Source organism: Fundulus heteroclitus, chromosome 4 (genome assembly GCF_011125445.2).
Source record: "Fundulus heteroclitus isolate FHET01 chromosome 4, MU-UCD_Fhet_4.1, whole genome shotgun sequence".
Lineage (NCBI taxonomy): Eukaryota > Metazoa > Chordata > Actinopteri > Cyprinodontiformes > Fundulidae > Fundulus > Fundulus heteroclitus.
In genome coordinates this window covers 4,623,567-4,644,108 of record NC_046364.1, presented here as the reverse complement: position 1 = coordinate 4,644,108, position 20,542 = coordinate 4,623,567, and the positions used below count along the sequence as shown (strand labels likewise).

The 20,542-nt window shown below is 38.4% G+C and overlaps 2 protein-coding genes across 3 annotated transcripts; both read left to right on the top strand.

Moving 5' to 3' along the window:
- Nucleotides 1–3,674: 3,674 nt before the first annotated feature.
- Nucleotides 3,675–8,573, top strand: LOC105922484 (high choriolytic enzyme 1). The gene is made up of 10 exons (XM_021314086.2): nucleotides 3,675–3,719; nucleotides 3,844–3,938; nucleotides 4,090–4,117; nucleotides 4,203–4,253; nucleotides 5,570–5,701; nucleotides 6,296–6,413; nucleotides 6,493–6,671; nucleotides 7,158–7,239; nucleotides 7,377–7,503; nucleotides 7,586–8,573. Exons 2-9 carry the CDS (start codon nucleotides 3,885–3,887, stop codon nucleotides 7,501–7,503), a joined length of 771 nt encoding a protein of 256 aa, XP_021169761.2. The 5' UTR covers nucleotides 3,675–3,719; nucleotides 3,844–3,884; the 3' UTR covers nucleotides 7,586–8,573.
- Nucleotides 8,574–10,519: 1,946 nt separating this feature from the next.
- Nucleotides 10,520–19,599, top strand: LOC118562871 (high choriolytic enzyme 1-like). 2 transcript variants are annotated; one of them, XM_036135916.1, is made up of 9 exons: nucleotides 10,520–10,845; nucleotides 10,944–11,013; nucleotides 11,290–11,320; nucleotides 11,406–11,456; nucleotides 11,589–11,726; nucleotides 11,815–11,941; nucleotides 18,348–18,526; nucleotides 18,646–18,723; nucleotides 18,843–19,599. In XM_036135916.1, the coding sequence occupies exons 1-9, from the start codon at nucleotides 10,841–10,843 to the stop codon at nucleotides 18,923–18,925; spliced, it is 762 nt and encodes a 253-aa protein (XP_035991809.1). In that variant the 5' UTR covers nucleotides 10,520–10,840; the 3' UTR covers nucleotides 18,926–19,599. The 2 variants fall into 2 exon arrangements, with proteins under 2 accessions (XP_035991809.1, XP_035991808.1); XM_036135915.1 differs by having other exon boundaries at nucleotides 10,524–10,845; nucleotides 18,646–18,727; nucleotides 18,843–19,597.
- The last annotated feature ends 943 nt before the right edge of the window (nucleotides 19,600–20,542 follow it).

Here is a 20,542-nt window from a genome sequence, read left to right as displayed (position 1 = left end):
CTGAACAAACTTTATGTATCTCCACTCCACCACCAGTTTCAGACCTGGGGGGAAATATCCCTATTCTCATACGCCTGCTTATGCATATTGAAGTATAATTTAGCGTGAATTTTTCCTGCCGAGGTCTGAGCGCCAAACTCTTAAAATATTGTATCAATAAAATTCTTCTAATTGCCTTTTCTTTCTGTGTGAGTTTTTCAGATTGAAATGCATCTTCAGCCCAAATGCTAGATGCCCACTTTAACTGTGACAAAGAATGGTCAAATTTCCAGCCAGAATGTTGCTTGCTGGTAGGTACCAAGAGATTGGATCTGTTTATTTAAATATTTAAAGACAACAGAAGTGTGTTTATGAATTTAATGTTTTATTGATAATTGTGGCCATTTGGGGATTAGTGAACAATGAGTTAAAACAACCTTTGTTCACTTGTGCTTGTTTGAAAAATAATGAAACTGTTTGTTATTGATAATGTGTTCATGTAAGCCGCTTAGATTTATGAGTTGTACTAGTGATCTAAAGTCACACCAGGTTTTTTTTTTTTTTTTTGCAGACCCAGGGGTCCATAAGACATTGTAGCTGAAATCATTGTTGTTTGTATTCTGCGTGTCTTTTCCTCCTTCCTTCATGCAAATTAAACTGTTGAGTTAACCAGTTAAACAATCATTTGTGAATCCTCAGTTATACATCCAGAAAGTTTCTTCTTGGCTGCTAAACCACTTTATCAAGTAGTGGCTATTTGAAAGTAAAAGTAACTTTCCACTTTATGGCTTTCTTTCATATCAAAGTCTCTTCAAGAACACGTAATTTGACATAAACTCTTCATGTGTAAAACAGTAGTTTGAAAAACTCTATATTTACGTGTAGGTGTACAATGATGAGCTTCTTGTCACGTGTGTACCTGAGCATAAAAACATGTCTTAATCAGTCTTAGCAGACAAACTGAACCTTGTTGTGTAAAAGTTTTCCTCATACCAACTTCAAGGTTTTCTTTAATCTTATGCAAACACGCCTGTCTCCATCTCACGCCACTCAGAAACCTTTTGTTCCTAAAATAGCTCCAGAGATTTAATCCTTACTGTGGCAACTAAATTGACAGTAAAATACTTCACTATTTTTTTTTTTTTTAAGACAGGCTTTCTTGGTTGGAGTTCCTGGATTCGTAAAGATTAACTAAAAAATGTCCTTGTTAACTTTACAAGAGCACGTGTGTGCATATGAGACATGTTAAGTGTTAAAGAAATACATCCATTTTCTAACATGTCTATCCCTCATGGGGTCATGAGGGGTGCTGGTGCCTATCTCCAGCTGTCAATGGGTCAGAGGCGGGGTACACCCTAGACAGGTACCCGGAGAGAACCCACGCATGCACAGGGAGAACATGCAAACTCCATGTAGAAAGACCCAGGGTCAAACTCAAACCCACATAGCTAAGATGCAGAGGATTGTCAGAAACATATCACAGTGCATGAAAACTCATTACACATTGATCAAGGGACAAAGGGAGTCTACCTGATTGTAATAAAATTACATTATCATTTATCAATTTATGTGTGCACTTGAAATATTTCACATTTCCTGTTTCTCAGTCCAGCCTTTTCTTGAACAGGTGGATCAGTGACAGATCTGTTCATCTTCACTTGAATTCAACTCAGTCATTTTTGGGTGTATTAGTAGGATATGTTGATTTATTGACTAAGACTTGGCTTTAGTCAAGGAAGCCAAGGAAGCCAATGAAGGCGAGCTGGACGGGTATTGGGCTCCACACTTAGGTTTTTGTTTTTATTTGATGTGTTTTTAAGATTAAGATCTGCTGGTACTCACAGGTACATCTAAGGTGTTCGTTGATGGGATCTGAAGCATAGTTGTCTGGATAAGTGGTTCTGAGAGACTTTTTGCTGTGCCCCAATCCCAGGCCCCGGGAGTTTATTAATCCACAAAGATTCATAGGTGCTCTAAATCAACGCAGTTAAGCCATTGCACCAAGGACTACCCAGAATCTATAATGCCCCACACTCACCACACGAACACACACACCACCACCCATTATCTATAAGATAAGATAGTCTTTATTGATCTCACAATGGAGAAATTCACATCGGCTCATACAAGAAGGTGCAGAGTAGGGAAGGTGCATTCAGTTATATACAGTGAATTTTCATATATACAATGGATCAAAAAGAATACCAAAAAATACAAAAAAGGAAATAGGAATGGGCATATGATGTCTTATTTACATTCATAGTGGTCTATATATATATATATATATATATATATATATATATATATATATATATATATATATATATATACTTATATATATACATATATCTATGCGCCTACATACATACGTACCTACGCGTATGTATGTGCATATACAGTGTATAAATTTGTACATACATACATACATACATGTGTACTGACATATGTTCAGGTGCTGATAGCAGCAGAAGTCACTACATCAGGATTATTGCACGGGTTGTAGTACAGTGTATTAATTAGATTATTGCACATTAGTTATTGCACATTACTTATTACAGTTATGGTCACAGTTATAGTGCAGCATTGTAGAGTCTGATAGCAGCAGGAATGAATGACCTGCGGTAGCGCTCCTTTTTACAGACAGGATGTCTAAGTCTTGCACTGAAGGAGCTGCTCAGCTCCTCTACAGTCTGGTGCAGCGGGTGGAAGGTGTTGTCCATGATGGATGTGAACTTGGACAACACCCTCCTCTCAACTACTTCCTCCACAGAGTCCAGAGAGCAGCCCAGGACAGAAGTGGCCTTCCTCACCAGCTTGTTCAGCCTCTTTCTGTCCCTCTCTGTGCTGCCAGGGGCCCAGCAGACAACAGCGTAGAGGAGGGCTGAGGCCACCACAGAGTCATAGAAAGTTTTTAGCAAGTTTTAGTTTTTATGCCTTTACATGCTGCTCAGAATGAGTTGACTGGAATGACAGGCAACTTTCTGAGGTTCTTAAGCAGCAAAAAATGTTCTTTTCAGCATGGGTGTGAACCTTTGTGTTACCTAGGAAAGATTCCTGTGTTGTATGTCTTCCACTGGCAGCAAAACAAAGCATTAGATCAATTGACAGACTGGAATTTCTGCATCAACGAGGCTAGTGTTTCAGTTCATTGTCATCATTGATAGGATGCCATCTATAAACCAGCTTCTCCAGTATATAGGATGGATGTAAATTTTTTCAGTGGATTTACTGTTCTTAAAAGTCAAATTTGTTTTTTGTTTCCCTTCTTTCAGTAAAAAGCAACAATGATCCAAACCTGCCTTTAAGTTCCTCCCCAGTTGATCAAAATAATTCAATTAAATCATAATACTGAAATATATTTTCAACTATGCCTAAAATACTGTAGCAAGCTGGGTAAAGTCACAAGCTAATATATAACTGAGAACCAAAAGTTGAAGTGCCTTCCGGTATTAACCATTGTTAAAAAATATATTTCTGTTTTGTGTGCTACAAATTTTAACTTTTGAATTGTACACATAGAATGCAATTGTAAATAAACTATGCAATTTCCTGCATTATTTCCTGGAAAAACACCTGACATCACATCAGGCTGAAATTAACTGGAATATGTTAGTTAAAGAGAACTCGCTGCTGACTGGTGCACAGACATTAAAGCTTTGGCCACACCCACAATTTTCTGTGTTTAAAAGAAGAGAAGCTGAGCACCTGCCGCATCCACAGGTACACTCCTGGAGAAACAGGTAAACTCCTCTTATATTAATCTCCTCTTATGTCTTTTTGATTTAGCATTTTGAAATGTTTGAATACATTTTTTCTGCCAAAACTAAAAATGTTAACTCGACAGCAACACTGTGTTGGATTCAGATCTTTTCTGCTCAGAAGGTTCCCTGGAGACGAAGGGCAACATGATTCCTCTTTTCCTCTTCCTCATCTTCCTCTCGATGACGGCTGATCCTCTGGTACGTGTGACAAGACACAAATCAAATTCATTTGTTGCATTAAACAAAGGGCAGGGTAATGTGCATTAGTTTTGCTGAGCAGCATCAACTTAAATTGTCAAAATCCTCACGGAACAGCAGAAATGTGTTCATAAATTTGTTTGTGTTGCAGAAAGCTGCTGAGAATGATAACAAAATCGGTGAGTAGAGTAAAATAAAGAATCCTGAAGGGAAATTTAATCCTCTCTGTTTGACGCGTGGACTTCTTTTCTCCTCACCCCACAGATGAGAACGTAGATCCCTCTGAGGCCATCTCCAAAGCAAACGCTGACATAAGTAAGGCAACAGTTTCACACAATAATCTGATATTTCCATACCAAAAAAAAACAGAAGCAGCTGGTCAATCAAAAGTTACTGAACCTCATCATCTATAAATGAATCAGCTAATTTACCATAAATAATGATAAAAAATAGCTTAATGGTTTGTTTTTTTATCAAATCTGAGGATTTTCATCCATAAAGCAAGGTTACAAACTGAGTATCTCAGCATTTTCAGTCATTCATAAAGAATTAAACTTTTGAATTTTTGTTTTTTAATGAATGCATGTAATAAGATAGTACTTGGATTACTTTGACAAAGCATTTTTTTAATATTAATATTTTTGCTTCATTACTTTGGCTATTAGCCATACATAGACAATTTACAATGGATGTAAATATCCATTTCAAATCTAAATGTATGCTATGTATAAATGCATAATATAGTATAAATTAAGATAAGATAAGATAAGATAGGCTTTATTGATCTCACAATGAAGAAATTCACTTGCCACATCGGTTCATATAAGAAGGTGATGAGTAGGAAAGGTGCAATCAGTTATATACAGTGAATCTTGATATATACAATAGATCAAAAAGGATACAAAAAATACAAAAAGAAATAGGAATGGGCATATGATGTCTTATTTACATACATCGTGATCTATATATATATATATATATATATATATATATATATATATATATATATATATATATATATATATAACATATATACATACTTATATATAAACATATATATATATATATATATATATATATATATATATATATATATATATATATATATATACGCCTACATACATACGTACCTACACGTATATATGTGCATATACATACATACATACATGTGTACTGACATATGTTCAGGTCATGTTAAGGTCAATTAAGTACATTCATGTACTAATCTATGAAATATAAAAGTATCACAACTGATTAGCACATTTTCACCACTTATATAAAAACATTTTTTTTTTTATTTACTGTATGTACCAATTTATTTTCAAAGCAATATATTGTTTCACATTTTACTTTCTGTGACCATTGTAAAAATTACTTTGTACTCCATTAAAACTCCTTCTTAGAAGATCATTATCTTTAACATACAATTGGTATTTGACACCTGTAGTACTTAGATAACCCACCAGATATACATGTAGGATACATTAGTGTAGTTTTTTTTTCTTATAGGGAAGTGCTAACTTCCTAACTTAAGTATTAAAGGTAAAAATCTCAGAAATATGAGTTTCAAAAAAGTCGGACTTTAGTGTCATATGGTTGCTAATCTCTGTCATGTTTTTGTGGCTCTGCAGAGACTCCCCTGGTCTTTGGTGACATTGCACCAAACAGAAAGCGGAACGCTGTGCCGTGCACGGCTACAGGCTGCAAATGGCCCAAACATGGAAGTTATGTCTACATTCCCGTCTACATCTCCCATAAATACTGTAAGTACCACCAGATTCTAATATAAACGCTTTTCTTCTACAAATACGTATTTCAGCAGACATGATGTTTTATCAGGAATGAAGAACATTATTGTTAGTTTTATGGTTTATTCTTCTGCAGTTCGACTTTGAAGAAGAGATGTTTGATTAAAGCTAGTCATTTGTGTTAATCTAGAGTACCTTGCAAAAGTATTTACCCCCACCCCAACATAGGTAAAAAGCCGAGGGGTGAACACTTTTGGAAGGTAGTGTACAGATGTTTGTCCTGAACTATGATTATGAGGAAGAGTTGTGATTTTAATTAGCTGCAACGTCCCTTTAAATCTGAATCCTCCCCAGTGCTCAATCCTTTGGTTACACAACCTGACTCAACTGAAGGCAAAGCTGAACTGATCTCACCCGACAGAAGGAAAAAACTCTAAAACAGCAGAGAACTGTAGATGGTCTCTCTCTTAAAGTTAAAAGGCTGAACATGTTTTCATGTTTTCAATTTCTTTGTTCAGATTTAAAACAGTTAAGACCTTGAGTTGAAGGACAATGTTTCGTCGTTTTATGGAGAATACTCCTCATTGATGTTTTGCGTTGCCCTTGCAGCCACGGCGGAACGTAACCTTATCATTAGAAGCTTAGTGAGCTTCCACAAGCCCACCTGCATTCGCTTTGTTTGGTGGAATAATCATCGGGACTACCTTTACTTCTACGATGGATCTGGGTATGAGCACGACGTCACACAAACTCTCGGCCTGTTGTTACATTCACACATCCTAATTTTTTCCTGTTCACCCCGTCAGGTGTTGGTCTTACCTGGGCCGCCAGGGCGGACAGCAGCTGGTGTCCCTGAAGAAAAATGGCTGTATGTACCTCTCCACAGTACAACACGAGGTTAACCACGCTCTGGGATTCCACCACGAGCAGGTCCGCTCCGACAGAGACAAATACATCCAGATCCTAACCCAGAACATTATTGCAGGTTAGCTGACTCAACAACTGTGGTCTAATAGTTCTGTATTTATAACACTTTCAGGAATGAGAAGAACAATTTTGTTAGAGCTGTGCACACCTGGAAAAGTAAGGAATTTAAGTATTTTCCAGGTCTGCACAGGTATGGAAAAGAAATAGTATAATAAAATCCATCCATTCCTCAATGCTGGGTTTAACATTTAAAGCCTTACTATTGTAGAAATATCTGCCATAAATTCATAAGGAACTTCTTTTTATTTTCCTAAATTCAGATTTTTATATTATTTTTGTCTGGAAAAGTCTGGACTTTGACATGAAAACCGTAAAATCAATGTCTTCACTTTTTGTCATGTTCCACTGTTTATCACTTGTGGTCTCAAAAAACAGAATGAGAAAGTCACTTTTTCGTCAATAGGATGGCCTTTAATCCTCAAGAAACAAACCACAAGAATTATTTAAAAATTTTGCATTTATTTTTTATCTGTCCTCCAAACAGGAAAGGAACATAACTTTGTGAAGGTGGAGACTAACAACCTGGGGACTCCCTACGACTTCAACTCGGTTATGCATTACTCCAAGTGAGTTTTTGTCTGTGAACTCATTCATGGCTGCAGAAAATACGTACACCAAAGTGTTTATTACTCGTTTGCACAAAGCTTGTTGTTTTTGACTTGAGCGCTGAAGCATCTTGTTCAACATATTCTCCTCTTTTCAGGTATGCCTTTACCAGAAATGGCCAACCAACAATCATTTCCAAAGAAAATCCTTCCGCCGATCTTGGAATTGCCACAACGTTGAGCGAAAATGACATCGCCCGCATCAATAAACTTTATCAATGCTAGGTGAGTAGAAAATAAAGTTCATAAATTTGTAACATTTTTCATAGTTGTTTTTGTTTACAGTACTTTTTTTCTCAACTAAAAGAAAAGAAAAAGGAGTCTGCCTCCTGGGACGCCAGCTCACCAGCATTGCTCCTGATCTGCTTTAATATGATAACGAAGAACATCACAGACAACCCGGAGCATCCTCTTCGTCATACAACAAGAGAGCTTCTTCAGACCTACTGTAGGATAGACCTCTACAGAAGATCATTCCTCCCCACTGTCATCAGCACCTTCAACAACTTTTAGAAATTTCTTTCTTTTGGAATTTCATTTAATCTGCTCTTCACACTCATTCTCGGCTCAAAGCAACAGAAAGTCCTGTTCTATTCCTACACAATATATGTATTTGCTACATGATTTCCTCAGGATCATAACCTCTGAAGACAGTTATCTGTTTTAGAAAGAAGCTGATTTTTGGATCAAATTTAAAGAGACCAACTGCAGGTCTGCATGCTGGATTAGTGTTGTACTACATCTCATTCATGTTGTCCCAAAGAAGTTTGGTGAAGGGAGTTTCAACAAAACAACAGTTTTTCTTAAGGGTTTGGGTTGACTTCGTAATTGTTTTAACATATTCAGCTAATAAAAAAACAACAAACATTTTTTTTTCTCCTAAAACAAAAATGTAAACAAATCTAAAAGCAAGTTTTATTTTTGTCAGTAATACAGTCATAAAAAGCTGTTTTACTGTTTATGATATCTTGGACTGCTTCTAAAATGTAAACTCCATGTTAGCAACTCAGTTGCTCTAAATATGAGTTATCAAGAAACAATTCAGTTTTTCTTCTTCAAATAACAGTATGAACTAAATGCAATTGAATAGTAAGTACAACTAGATGCAGATAATCATGCTTTAAGAAAGATAAAAAGTTAATCAATCAGTTTTGATTCAAGACAATATGTGTATCAAGATAATGGTACAAAATCTCATCCCATACTTTTTAATACCAATATGTTTTTTTTTCCTTCTAGTTTTAATGTTGTAATCCTTACAATCAAGTACTAAATAAAACTTCATCATTCCAATATTAATGTTTCTGTTTTGTTCTTTTGCACATGAACTTTAGGGACAAAAATGCCATAAGATTTAACCCAACAAGCATTCTTGATTAAACAAAAGGATATTTTGCAGAAATCTTATTTTTTGTGAAGATATGCTACAGTCCAGTGGCTTCCATGCTTTTAGGGTCTATCTATAACTCTATAATATTTAACTATTTTTATGTGAAGAAAATGGAAAAGTGGATAAAATAGCTAAGATAATCCAAATAAAGGATAAAACATTAACTTAAATCTCCAGTTTTTGAGGATATTGAGACCACCTCGATAGCTGGCGAGAAATCATATTGACAATTCTTACTAGATCTTAAGTCTGGTTAATCTATTTCTAAAGTCTCAGTTCAGTTGAATTCTGTTTATTATTATAATGCCGACAAAATATTAAACATCCTGTTTACGGATAGAAACATATATAGTCCACTCAATCCAAGCATAAAGATTAAAAGTCAGTCATACATGTTTTACAATTCAATCCTCGTTATCAAACAAAGCATTTAAGTTCAGTTTAATTGTTTAATATTTTTTTATCTAAGTAAAACCAGTCTATTGCTTTTATTCACCAATTTAGCAATAATCCTTACATCTGAACGAGCATAACAACAGTGGACAATTGATTGTGTCGCCTACTTTGCAGAACTCCCCTTCAGGGGCGTGATAGTGGCAAAGGTGTAGACCCATTATGGAGGCCTCTGCCCACAAGTTGGCTGTCCTCGGTTCGAGTCCCAGCCAGAGGACCTTTGCACCTGTCTCGTCCTTCTCTCAATCTCATTTCCCTACTGTCAACTGGTACCAAAAAAAAAATAAAAAAAGAAAGAAACCTCCAGCAGAAACCTGGCTGATTGAGAGTGTCCATCAGACTGGGGGTTTTAGAAGATGAAAAAGACACAAACAAAAAAAAGAAAAGAAACAGACGCTCTTTTCTATGAGTCCTTTCTGTATTGAAATAAAAGTCAAGAGTTAATGTAAGTTTTTGCTCTTTTAGTGGTCTCAACATAAAGAGAAAACAGAGATAAAGATTTATAATTAGCTTGACGAATTTGACTTTGTAGAGTACCTTAAGTTTACATGTATTGCGAATTAGTGCTATATAGATTAAAATTGAATTGGATTAATTTGAACCAGTTGTGAAATGCTTAGGATGAAAAATGGCACAGACAGTAGGTCAGAGCAATAAGTCCTTCAATTGCTTTGTCTGGGAGGGAGACAGGGGTAAACACCAAAAGACGGATACAGGTTTATCATCTACAGAAGATAGGCCCCTCTAGGAAAGTTTTACAGCTAAACAGAAAAGCTTTGCCAGATGTTGCATTAAACAGGAAAAACAAAGACACATCATGAAGTTAATGGCTCCAGTAACTGCAGATAGTTCATAATTGGAGAGTAGTAGGAAATGTAGCATAGTGAGGGTAAGTGGTCTTTACTGTATGTCCTCCAGCAGCCTAAAACATCGCAGCATAATTACAGCAATAACACAGGGTAACCTGAGCCACCCTAACTATAAGCTTTGTGAAACAGAAAGTTTTAAGCCTGGTCTTAAAAGTAGACAGGGTGCCTGCCTCAGAGACTAAAACTGGGAGTTGGTCCCAGAGGAAAGGAGCCTGATAACTGATAGGTCTGTCAGAACCGGTTTCACTGAGAGTCTTCAGCTCTATGTTAAGAAAGCAGCAGCTAAAATCCTTTAAATGTGCCAGCAAAGCTGATTCACACACTGCCTATCAGCATTATCTCATGAGTCAAAAGTAGACTATAAACATACAGCAATCGGGTTGGTGTAAGTACAATATACCTATGTGATTGTATTGCTACTTCCATGCCAGCACAACACATGCCACATGTGGTGAAATTGCATGTCTTTTGTTGTTCTAACTATCAGGCCTCTGTTTTTGTTTTTAATCCATGTTTCATTCAATGTCTTCTCAAAAAGGTTCTACTCCTTCATATACAGCAGCTGAGCATGTAGACAGCAAGCTGCATCCTTGTTACAAACTATGTTACATTGTTTAAAACAAGGCATAACAATGTGATTAATTCAGGCTGACCTTTATCCATGATCCTCTTGAACTGTTACTTGTAGCGGCATTGGTTTGTTGTGGAACGGTCCGTGTATTTCTGGATTCATCAGAAAAAGTTTCTTGACTACTGCCCGATAGATAGTAAAAAAAAACTCAGAAATGTACTTCGCTACAGTCAGACGGGAGCTGAACATCAGCTGCTTTCAGCATTATACACCTGCTCTATGAGGTAAACTCATATTTAATTCACATTTATTTTCTTCGTCATGTTCACTTTGACAGTAAAACAAAAAGAAATCTTATTTTTATCTTTTTATCCTGTTGAAGTTTGATGACCTTCATCATGACTCCAGTTTTACTGTCACTTCTCTTCATCTCAGTGACATGTGTGCATCTGGTAAGGTTGGGATTGTATAGTTAAACTCTACGTTTTCTCATGTTAGTTTGACTGATCTTCCTCAAAGTGTCAGGCTGATTGTAACTCTCCAGGATAAAAAAAGATGCTTGGTGACATGTTGTGCTTCTTTTTGTAAATATTTATAACTGAGCTTAATTAAAAAAGTAAATGTATAATATTCAAAAGATTTTAAATGCAGTTTTTTTTCTTTTACTTGATCCGTTTACCAAAAGCGGTTGTACCTAAAATGTGGCGTATTTTGCATCTCTGTTGCAGAGATTGTTATCAAAAACTGCTGATAAAACAGGTGAGTTGGAAACAAATATGTTCTCATTTCTGACAAACATGAAATGCAAAAACTTAACCGAAATAACTGGAATGTTTTCACTCAGATGACTTTACAGATGTCTTTGAAGGATTTCCACGGCCCAAAACTAGCAAAGGCGAGACAAAATTTCAAAACCAAAAATACTAACAGATAGTTGTGGGGAGAAATAAATTGCCTTAACACTTAATCACATTAGCTATTGATTTACATTCCTATCTTTGTTTGCATGTCATCTGCTGTGTTGCAGAAATTCCTGTGCAACCTGACGACATCGCTGTGCCGAATACCTGGAGCAGGAATGCAGACCCCTGCATTGTCAGAGGCTGCAAGTGGCCCAAATCTGGACCCTATGTCAATGTGCCTTTCTACATCTCCTCTAATTACAGTAAGCATATCTGATGTTAAAAAATATTGTGTTATTAGTCATGTAAGTAGTATAGAAATTTTAATTTGTTATGAAACTGTTTTTGTAGCTCCAGAAGAGCAAAGCATAATCGTGAGAGGCCTTGAAAGCTTCCACAAGTCCACATGCATCCGTTTTGTACCGTGGACTTTGCTTGACTCAGATTACCTCCATTTCTTTTCTGAACCTGAATCAGGGTAGGAACACGAACACACACACACACAATATTCCCATCCCTGTTAGGATATTGCATTGACATGCATTCATTTGAGCCCAACCTCAACCTCACCCCATTGCATTCCAAAAGCCTGTTGGTGTTGAACAAGTTAATGACTATGACTAGAAAAGGTCCTAAAGGCATCAAAAATGCAAACAGGCAGAAAAAACTGTTCGGCCACTCCTCTCTTGTCTGAATTGGAAACGTTTTTGCTTGGTTTAACTGGTTGGTTTTCCTGCACTAGCCTGGGATTTTAAATATAGCCCCAACATAGTCATTGAGGTTGAGGTTGAGACCACCCAAAACAACAAGCCAAATGCTTCCTGGCTAAATAAAATGGTCATATAAGATGACAGCCTCTCTTTTATCATACTAAATACACATCCAAGAACCCTCCTTATGGATCACTTTGTTTTCAAATTATGCAAGGCTTTCAACTAATATTGCTGCTACTGCACAATTAAAGCCCGGGTTTTTACAAATCGTTGCCAGTACCTCTGAGGGATTTACTCAGGCCTGAACCCCTGTGTGATAAGATAAGATAAGATAAGATAAGATAAGATAAGATAAGATAAGATAAGATAAGATAAGATAAGATAAGATAGGCTTTATTGATCTCACAGTGGAGAAATTCACTTGTCACACATCGGCTTAATAAACAAAAGAAGGTGCCAAAAGGAGGAAAAGGTACATAAGGTATAAACAGTGTGTCCACATATATACATTGTTTAAAAAAATAAAAGAATAATAAATAATAATAATAATAATAATAAGAAGAAGAAGAAGAATAAAGTAAAAGTACAAGGGAAATAAAGAAGATATTTAGGATGACTTATGTACACTCAGGTGACTTATATACAAATGGAATGACGTTGTACATTAAGTGGTACCAGGTAAAGAACAACAGTGAGGTAGTGAGATAACTATACAGCTGAAGTTGCTCATCAAACAGGATTATTTAACAGTATTATTGCACAGGGTCTTGCACGGTGTATTAAATAGTATTGCACAGTAGTTATTGCAGAAGTTATTGTAGTTATAGTACAGCATTGTAAAGTCTGATGGCAGCAGGGATGAATGACCTGTGGTAGCGTTCCTTACTACAGACAGGATGTCTAAGTCTGGCACTGAAGGAGCTGCTCAGCTCCTCTACAGTCTGGTGCAGGGGGTGGAAGGTGTTGTCCATGATGGATGTGAACTTGGACAACACCCTCCTCTCAGCTACTTCCTCCACAGAGTCCAGAGTGCAGCCCAGGACAGAAGTGGCCTTCCTCACCAGCTTGTTCAGCCTCTTTCTGTCCCACTCTTCTTGTATAGAGTGTCGGTGTTATGAGTCCAGTCCAGTTTATTGTTGACGTGAACACCCAGGTATTTGAAACTCTCCACAGTTTCTATGTCCTGCCCCTGGATGTTCACGGGGGAGTGAGGTGGGGGTCTTCTCCTGAAGTCAATCATCATCTCCTTGGTCTTACTGGTGTTTAAACACAGATGGTTCTTCTCACACCAGTCCACAAAGTTCATGATGACCGACCGGTACTCCAGCTCGTTCCCCTCAGACACACAGCCCACAATGGCCGAGTCATCAGAGAACTTCTGAAGGTGGCAGCTGTCCGTGATGTAGGTGAAGTCTGAGGTGTCGAGGATGAAAAGAAACAGAGACAGAACGGTGCCCTGGGGGGCCTCGGTGTCATAATTACTGACAATGGGTAGTGAGAAACGCACAATTTGCTCTAATAACACCTGAAGCACTTACAAAAGGACCAGAGACATAGGTGAGATCTATTAGACTGTAAAGAAACATGTTGATCAGCAGAATCTGATGAAAATAATGCAAAAAATGCTGTAGATAATATGCAAAGATTTATAATTAGCTTGACGAATTTGACTTTGTAAAGTACCTTAAGATTACATGTATTGCGAATTAGCGCTATATAGATTAAAATTTAATTGGATTAATTTGAACCAGTTGTGAAATGCTTAGGATGAAAAATGGCACAGACAGTAGGTCAGAGCAATAAGTCCTTCAATTGCTTTGTCTGGGAGGGAGACAGGGGTAAGCACCGAAAGACGGATACAGGTTTATCATCTACAGAAGATAGGCCCCTCTAGGAAAGTTTTACAGCTAAACAGGCTTTGCCAGATGTTGCATTAAACAGGAAAAACAAAGACACATCATGAAGTTAATGGCTCCAGTAACTGCAGATAGTTCATAATTGGAGAGTAGTAGGAAATGTAGCATAGTGAGGGTAAGTGGTCTTTACTGTATGGCCTCCAGCAGCCTAAAACATCGCAGCATAATTACAGCAATAACACAGGGTAACCTGAGCCACCCTAACTATAAGCTTTGTGAAACAGAAAGTTTTAAGCCTGGTCTTAAAAGTAGACAGGGTGCTTGCCTCAGAGACTAAAACTGGGAGTTGGTCCCAGAGGAAAGGAGCCTGATAACTGATAGGTCTGTCAGAACCGGTTTCACTGAGAGTCTTCAGCTATATGTTAAGAAAGCAGCAACTAAAATCCTTTAAATGTGCCTGTTTTTGAACACTAAATGTTTACTGTTTTAAACTGTATTTTGAAACTGTAGCAGTAACTTCTGCAGGCAATTTTTAGATTGTCCACCATGGCGGGTGCTGCTGGATTGGTGAAGAGATCTTGTGGGTGTTTTAGTTGGCTAAATAAAGGTTCATTGTAACAATAAAAAGTAAAAAGGATCTGCCTCCCATTCTATTTTTAGAGACTCTAGGAACCACCAGCAGACCTGCAGTCTGAGAGTGAAGTTCTCTGTTAGGAACATACGGGGTAATCAGAGCTCTGATATATGATGGGAAAGGAGAATTTTTAATTCTAGTCTTCATTTAACTGGAAGCCAATGAAGGGAAACTAAAATAGGAGAAACATGATCTCTTTTGTTGATTTTCATCAGAACACTTGCTGCAGCATTTTGGACCATCTGAAGGCTTCAAACTGCGTTTTGTGGACTTTCTGATAGTAAAGAATTACAATAGTCCAGCCTTAAATGATTGATGTTTTTCACCTGGAAACAGAAGACATCTTGTCAGGGGGAGAAGAGGCTGGATCAAAAGCAAACTTCCTAGTGCCAATCTTTTCCCGAGGGTGGAAAGTTTTATTTCACGATGACAAGTATGGGCCTAAAAGCACGACATGACTGAAACATCATTAGTTCAATTTTGTAGTCCAACTGTTTTTAATAATATTCACTTTTGTTTCTATTTTCCCATGTTTTATTTTGTTTCTACATTTTATTACAACTTGCTTTTATTCTGTTTAATTTACTTTAATTTAATAGTTATCTCACTACCTCACTACCTGTAGATAATATGCAACAACTTTGCTCATATTTGAAGATATGGGTGAATTCAGATAGCATGCATGTTCTCCACTGCGTTGACGTTGACACATCTAACCAGTATGTGCACCTCTTTACTGACATATGGTGGTGGTAGCATCAGAATTTGGGACTCTTTCACTGCCAGTGGTGAACGACATAAATGGATGGAATAATGACTTCACCTCAAATCGTCAGCTGTTTTACATGGTCGGGTCTTCCTGTAGGATGCACATTCTGTTCTCTCTCTCTTCGGAGACGGTTTTTCCTCTGCCCCCCCCCCCTCCCCCTCCTGCTGCTGCTGCTGTGTTTTTGTCTTTCTGAGCACTTTCTTCATATCACCCAAATGCTGAGAACTATGGATCTGCTAAGCTGGTCTCTCAATGCTATTGATCGAATTTTTTCGACAGGTAGGCAGGGAAGAGGGGCCCCGTCCTGTTCTAATGGGACACACTTCGTGGTATACACCCTAGATTCTTGGACAAAATGGAAAATGGTGTGTTTTTCGATTTTGTCAGTTGAGGACATGGAAGACGTATACATGTTTGGATTCATGATACTTGGATTCCGGCTAATTTGATTTGGTGGATTTTTGATGTATCGGCAAATTCAGTGGATGTCGGTAGCAATTATGGCCTTGTTCAATCAATCAATCAATCAATCAATCAATCAATCAATCAATCAAATTTTATTGTCAATTACAATTTGCATTGCAATCGAAAAATCAGTTCCAGTACAACCGTCCATCACATAAACAAACAAACATTTTGGGGGGAACGATTGACTGAGGCCTTGCGTTGCCAAGGAACGCAGCCAATCAGCCGCTGCTAAATAGCGCAGCCGTCAAGGCCGCATTCCTCCAAACAGCCCCGAACCCCGCCTGCACGGAGTTCACGAGGCGCTGCCCTTTAACTCTCGAAGGAAGAGCAACAACATGGAGGGAAGGGGGGGGGGGAAGAGACAGATGTTTGCCTATTTATGCTCTCACCAATAAAGAGACAAACAACCAACACAAAAAAACCCTCATAGCACGAACAGCACAAATAACACAATACAGCATGTATGCAGAAGGTAAACATTTGAGACCTGTCGCGTGTGCGTAATTCATCAGTTTTATGAGTATCAGTTATGCGTCTGTGTACGGGCAAAAGTGTTTTATCTCCGTGAACACTCTCCAGAGGCCATTGTCCTTGATGTTATCAGCCGGCCCACAGTTCAGAGAAGCATCCTCAGGTGTCAGCAGGGGAGGGGGGTAGCCGGGGGCTTTTCTGAGCACTCTCCGCCATAACAATCCAGGAGTAGAGATAGGGAGGGAATCCAAATATGTTATTTGTTATGAGACAAGCTGCACTGCCTTTCCTGTTAGCTTTTAAGTCTTTTGCTGGCCCCACATAAATCCAATTTTCCAAATTATTGGGCTTTTCGTGCTTCACTTCCAGATTTTATCCCATCTCCCCTTGAGTTCAACCACCAAAGTCAGTCTGCGTTCCAACACAGCCAGCTTTCGGCTTCGCTCCATTCACCTGCCAGGTTTGTCCGTTCACAGCCAGAGTGAGCGCGTCATGCAGCCGGCAGCCTGATCAAGGCCAAATGGCTCCGACATCCGCTGTATTTGCCGATACTTCAAAAATCCACAAAAAACAATAAGTAGAGATCCCAGTATCCTTAATCCAATGGGAAAATTTCAAACGTCCAGGAATGACAAGGTCGAAAGACACACCGTTTTCCTCCAGGAATTTAGGGTGTATCCCACAAAATAAGTCAAATCAGGACCGGACGGGTCCCCCTTCCGTTGCCTACCCGTCGAAAAAAATGTATCAATAGTATTGAGAGACCAGCTTACCAGATCCATGTTTTTCAGAGTTCGGTTGATATGAAGAAAGTGCTCAGAAGACAAGACATAGCAAAGCGGGATGGGGGGGGGGGGGTTAAAAGCTGCAGAGAGAGAAAAGACACGACCGACCTCGGAGAGAGACAGAAAAGTATGATCAGGTTACCGGCTGTATATGACGCGATCACTAAGGCGGTGAACGAACAGAAACGCAAGCTGGATGTGCTGGATCGCATACTGGCTTCGGTGGTTGAACTCAAAGGGGAGATGGGATAAAATCTGGATGTGAAACGCAGAAAAAGCCCAACAAATTTGGAATATTGGATTCGCCACGTGGAGCCAGCAATGAATAGGACTTAAAGCTGATGGAAATGTTGGTGCAGCTTGTTCTCATAACAAATTGTGTATTTGGATTATGTCTCCCCTATCAAAAAAACTCCCCTGAATGTTATGGCGAGAGAGCTCAGAACTGTCCTCCTCCCCCACGGACATCTGTGGATGCTTTCTGAACTGTGGACCGGTTGATAATATCAAGGACTATGGCCCTCTTGAGTGCGTTCATGGAAATATAACAACTCTCACCCAAACACACACACATAACTGATGCCCACAACAACATACAAACTTCATGCGACTGGTCTCCAAGGTTAACCCCCTGCATAAATGTTGTCTCGTCATATGTACTTTTCTCATGCGAGGTTTTTTGATATCTCAAACTGTATCCTGGAATAGGATAAAGTGTGAAATAGGTCTTTTTTTCCTATGCCCCCTCAAATGTGGCTCCTATCTTTCCACAGAGTGAAAGGCAGCGCCCTATGGTAACCGTGTCAGGCGGGGTCCTCGGCAGCAAGGCCTCAGTCAATCGTTCCCCCAAAATGTTTGTGATGTATGTAATGGATGGTTGACCTGGAACTGTAATTTCCCTCTGGGATTATTAAAGTATTTCTGATTCTGATTCAAGCTGCTTTTGGAATGAATAATCAAGGTTGACACTGCTTCTGGAAAGGACTTCTTAAAGCTCCGACATAAACACCACCGTAAATATGTGGGCTCAGCATAACAGCCAAAAAACTAAAGTAACACTTCCCATTCTACCAAGAATAGTAGTCAAATGTCTTACCGGAACAATACCAGAAGTTTGCTGGCGACCACAAAACTGTGGTAATCAACAAGCAACCGGTTAACAATTAGCCGCTGGTGTTTCTATTTCAGGTGTTGGTCCTACCTCGGCCGTCAGAGGGGAGGACAGTACATCTCCCTGGAGAAAAGCAAGTGTCTGCAAAACTCCAAGGTGCAACATGAGGTTCTTCACGCTCTGGGCTTCAACCATGAACAGGTCCGCACTGATAGAGACAAATACGTCCAAATTCTCTTTAAGAACATTAAACCAGGTCAGTTCACACACAAATGTGAAGATTTGTGTTATTTTAAACATATAAAGATGATTTATTGATTCATGATTTAAAGTGTAATAACAGCATAACATTTTCCTTTGTGGTTGTCTGTGAAGAACGACAGTACAACTTTAGGAAGGTAGAAACTAACAACCTGGGAACTCCTTACGACTTCAACTCAGTCATGCATTATGGCAAGTAAGTCTTTGCTGTCATGGAAGGGTTTTTTATTTAAATGAGAGGCTGATAGTTGCCCTTGTTATAAAAATGCTGGTTCTTATATCTTTCATGAATTTTTTGTTTTGTTTTGCAGGTATGCCTTTTCCAAAAATGGGCGGCCAACCATCGCTGCCAAGTCCAGCCTTATCCGCAGCTTTGGAAACAGAGATCGAATGAGCAAGACTGATGTCGACCGTGTCAACAAACTTTATAACTGCAGGAGTGAATAAAGCTAAAGCTCTTCACTCTCTCACAAATTAGGCTCAGTTACATCATTAGAAGATTTTTCACATTAATTATTTTATTATCAGTGGAAAGCATAAATAATAAAATTCATCTCACATGGGCCTCTTGTTGGAACTGAAACCATGAGTCGTTTTAATTTACTTTGCCTTAAAGTTTTGCCTTATGCCATGCAGAATTGAGCATGTGCATGCTTATTGGTTAGCCTATCTATCTATCTATCTATCTATCTATCTATCTATCTATCTATCTATCTATCTATCTATCTATCTATCTATCTATCTATCTATCTATCTATCTATCTATCTATATATCTATTTATCTATCTATCTATCTATCTATCTGAAACACCATTTTCAGATGGTGTAAACATGACATGCTTGTCACTTGGTCCAAAAGTATATCAGTATTGCATCAAACTTCTGTTTTAGTTTCTCCATATGGTTTAGCTCTTCCTGTATACGTGCAAGTTGTTTCTGTTGCTCAAGTACTATGGTTTGGAGAGGTAGGGTTAGGGCTTCCCAAAAGTGACACATACGGCTGTTGTTTTATTGTTTCCCTCAATAAATTAAATTGTCATTTGAAAACTGCCTTTTTATCTGTACATGCTATCCTTATTTGTGAAATTAAAATTATCTATTGATCTAAAAGATTTGTGAGTCACAAAACAAAAACCAAAAATAAACAGCCATTGTCAAAAAAGCAAACACATTAGTGTCTCTTCTGGTGGTGACTCTCACCAAAGGGTGGTGACAGTCTGTGGTTTGTACTTCCTGATTTAGTTCAAGACCCTGAGGTCATTTCAAAATTCCCCCTGATCTTAACAGGATGTTTGTTAAAGCCCACAGACTCTGCTTAACCTTCTATAGTCTGATAATGGTAATTGTGAAGAAGCTTAACATTTTTAATAAAGAAAATCTTTTTGGTTTCTATAAAAAATAAAAAAAAATAATCAGAGTTTTCTGTGTTTATATATAGGGTGTCTAAAATGTATTCATTTCTATGTTGTAAATTGTAGGTTGAGAAAAACAGTGATGGAATGGAGAGCAATGGAGAGTTTGTATACAGAGGAGGTGGAGGAGGTGGTCCACTGGTGCAGTCAGAACCATCTGGAGCTCAAGAGAGTGGAGATTACAGTGGCCCTCTGGAGAACTCCCCTCACACTGTATTATGATTATTATCACCTGCAGATCAAATGCATCAGGGAAGACTGTGTTTTGACAAACAGGTACTGATCGGTGCACCGGTTCCAGAAGAATTGTAAGAGATTTCCCAAATTTGTAAGGACAAAGTCCCACTGTTTGACGTCACGGTGGCTGACCTCCCTTCCGTCTAGGACTTGTACATCTGCATCTCTGCAGACCCCACACATCCCATTCTGGACACAAACTGTTTTGACTTTTACCTTCAGGTTGGTGCAACTGTGCTATTTGCTAAAAGATAAATAGGCTTATCCTTATGCTCGTTTTATTTCCTCTAAGTTGATAACAGGGCCGGATCTAGGCATACAGATATGGGGAGGCCAGCAGAGATGTTAAGGCGGCATCATTA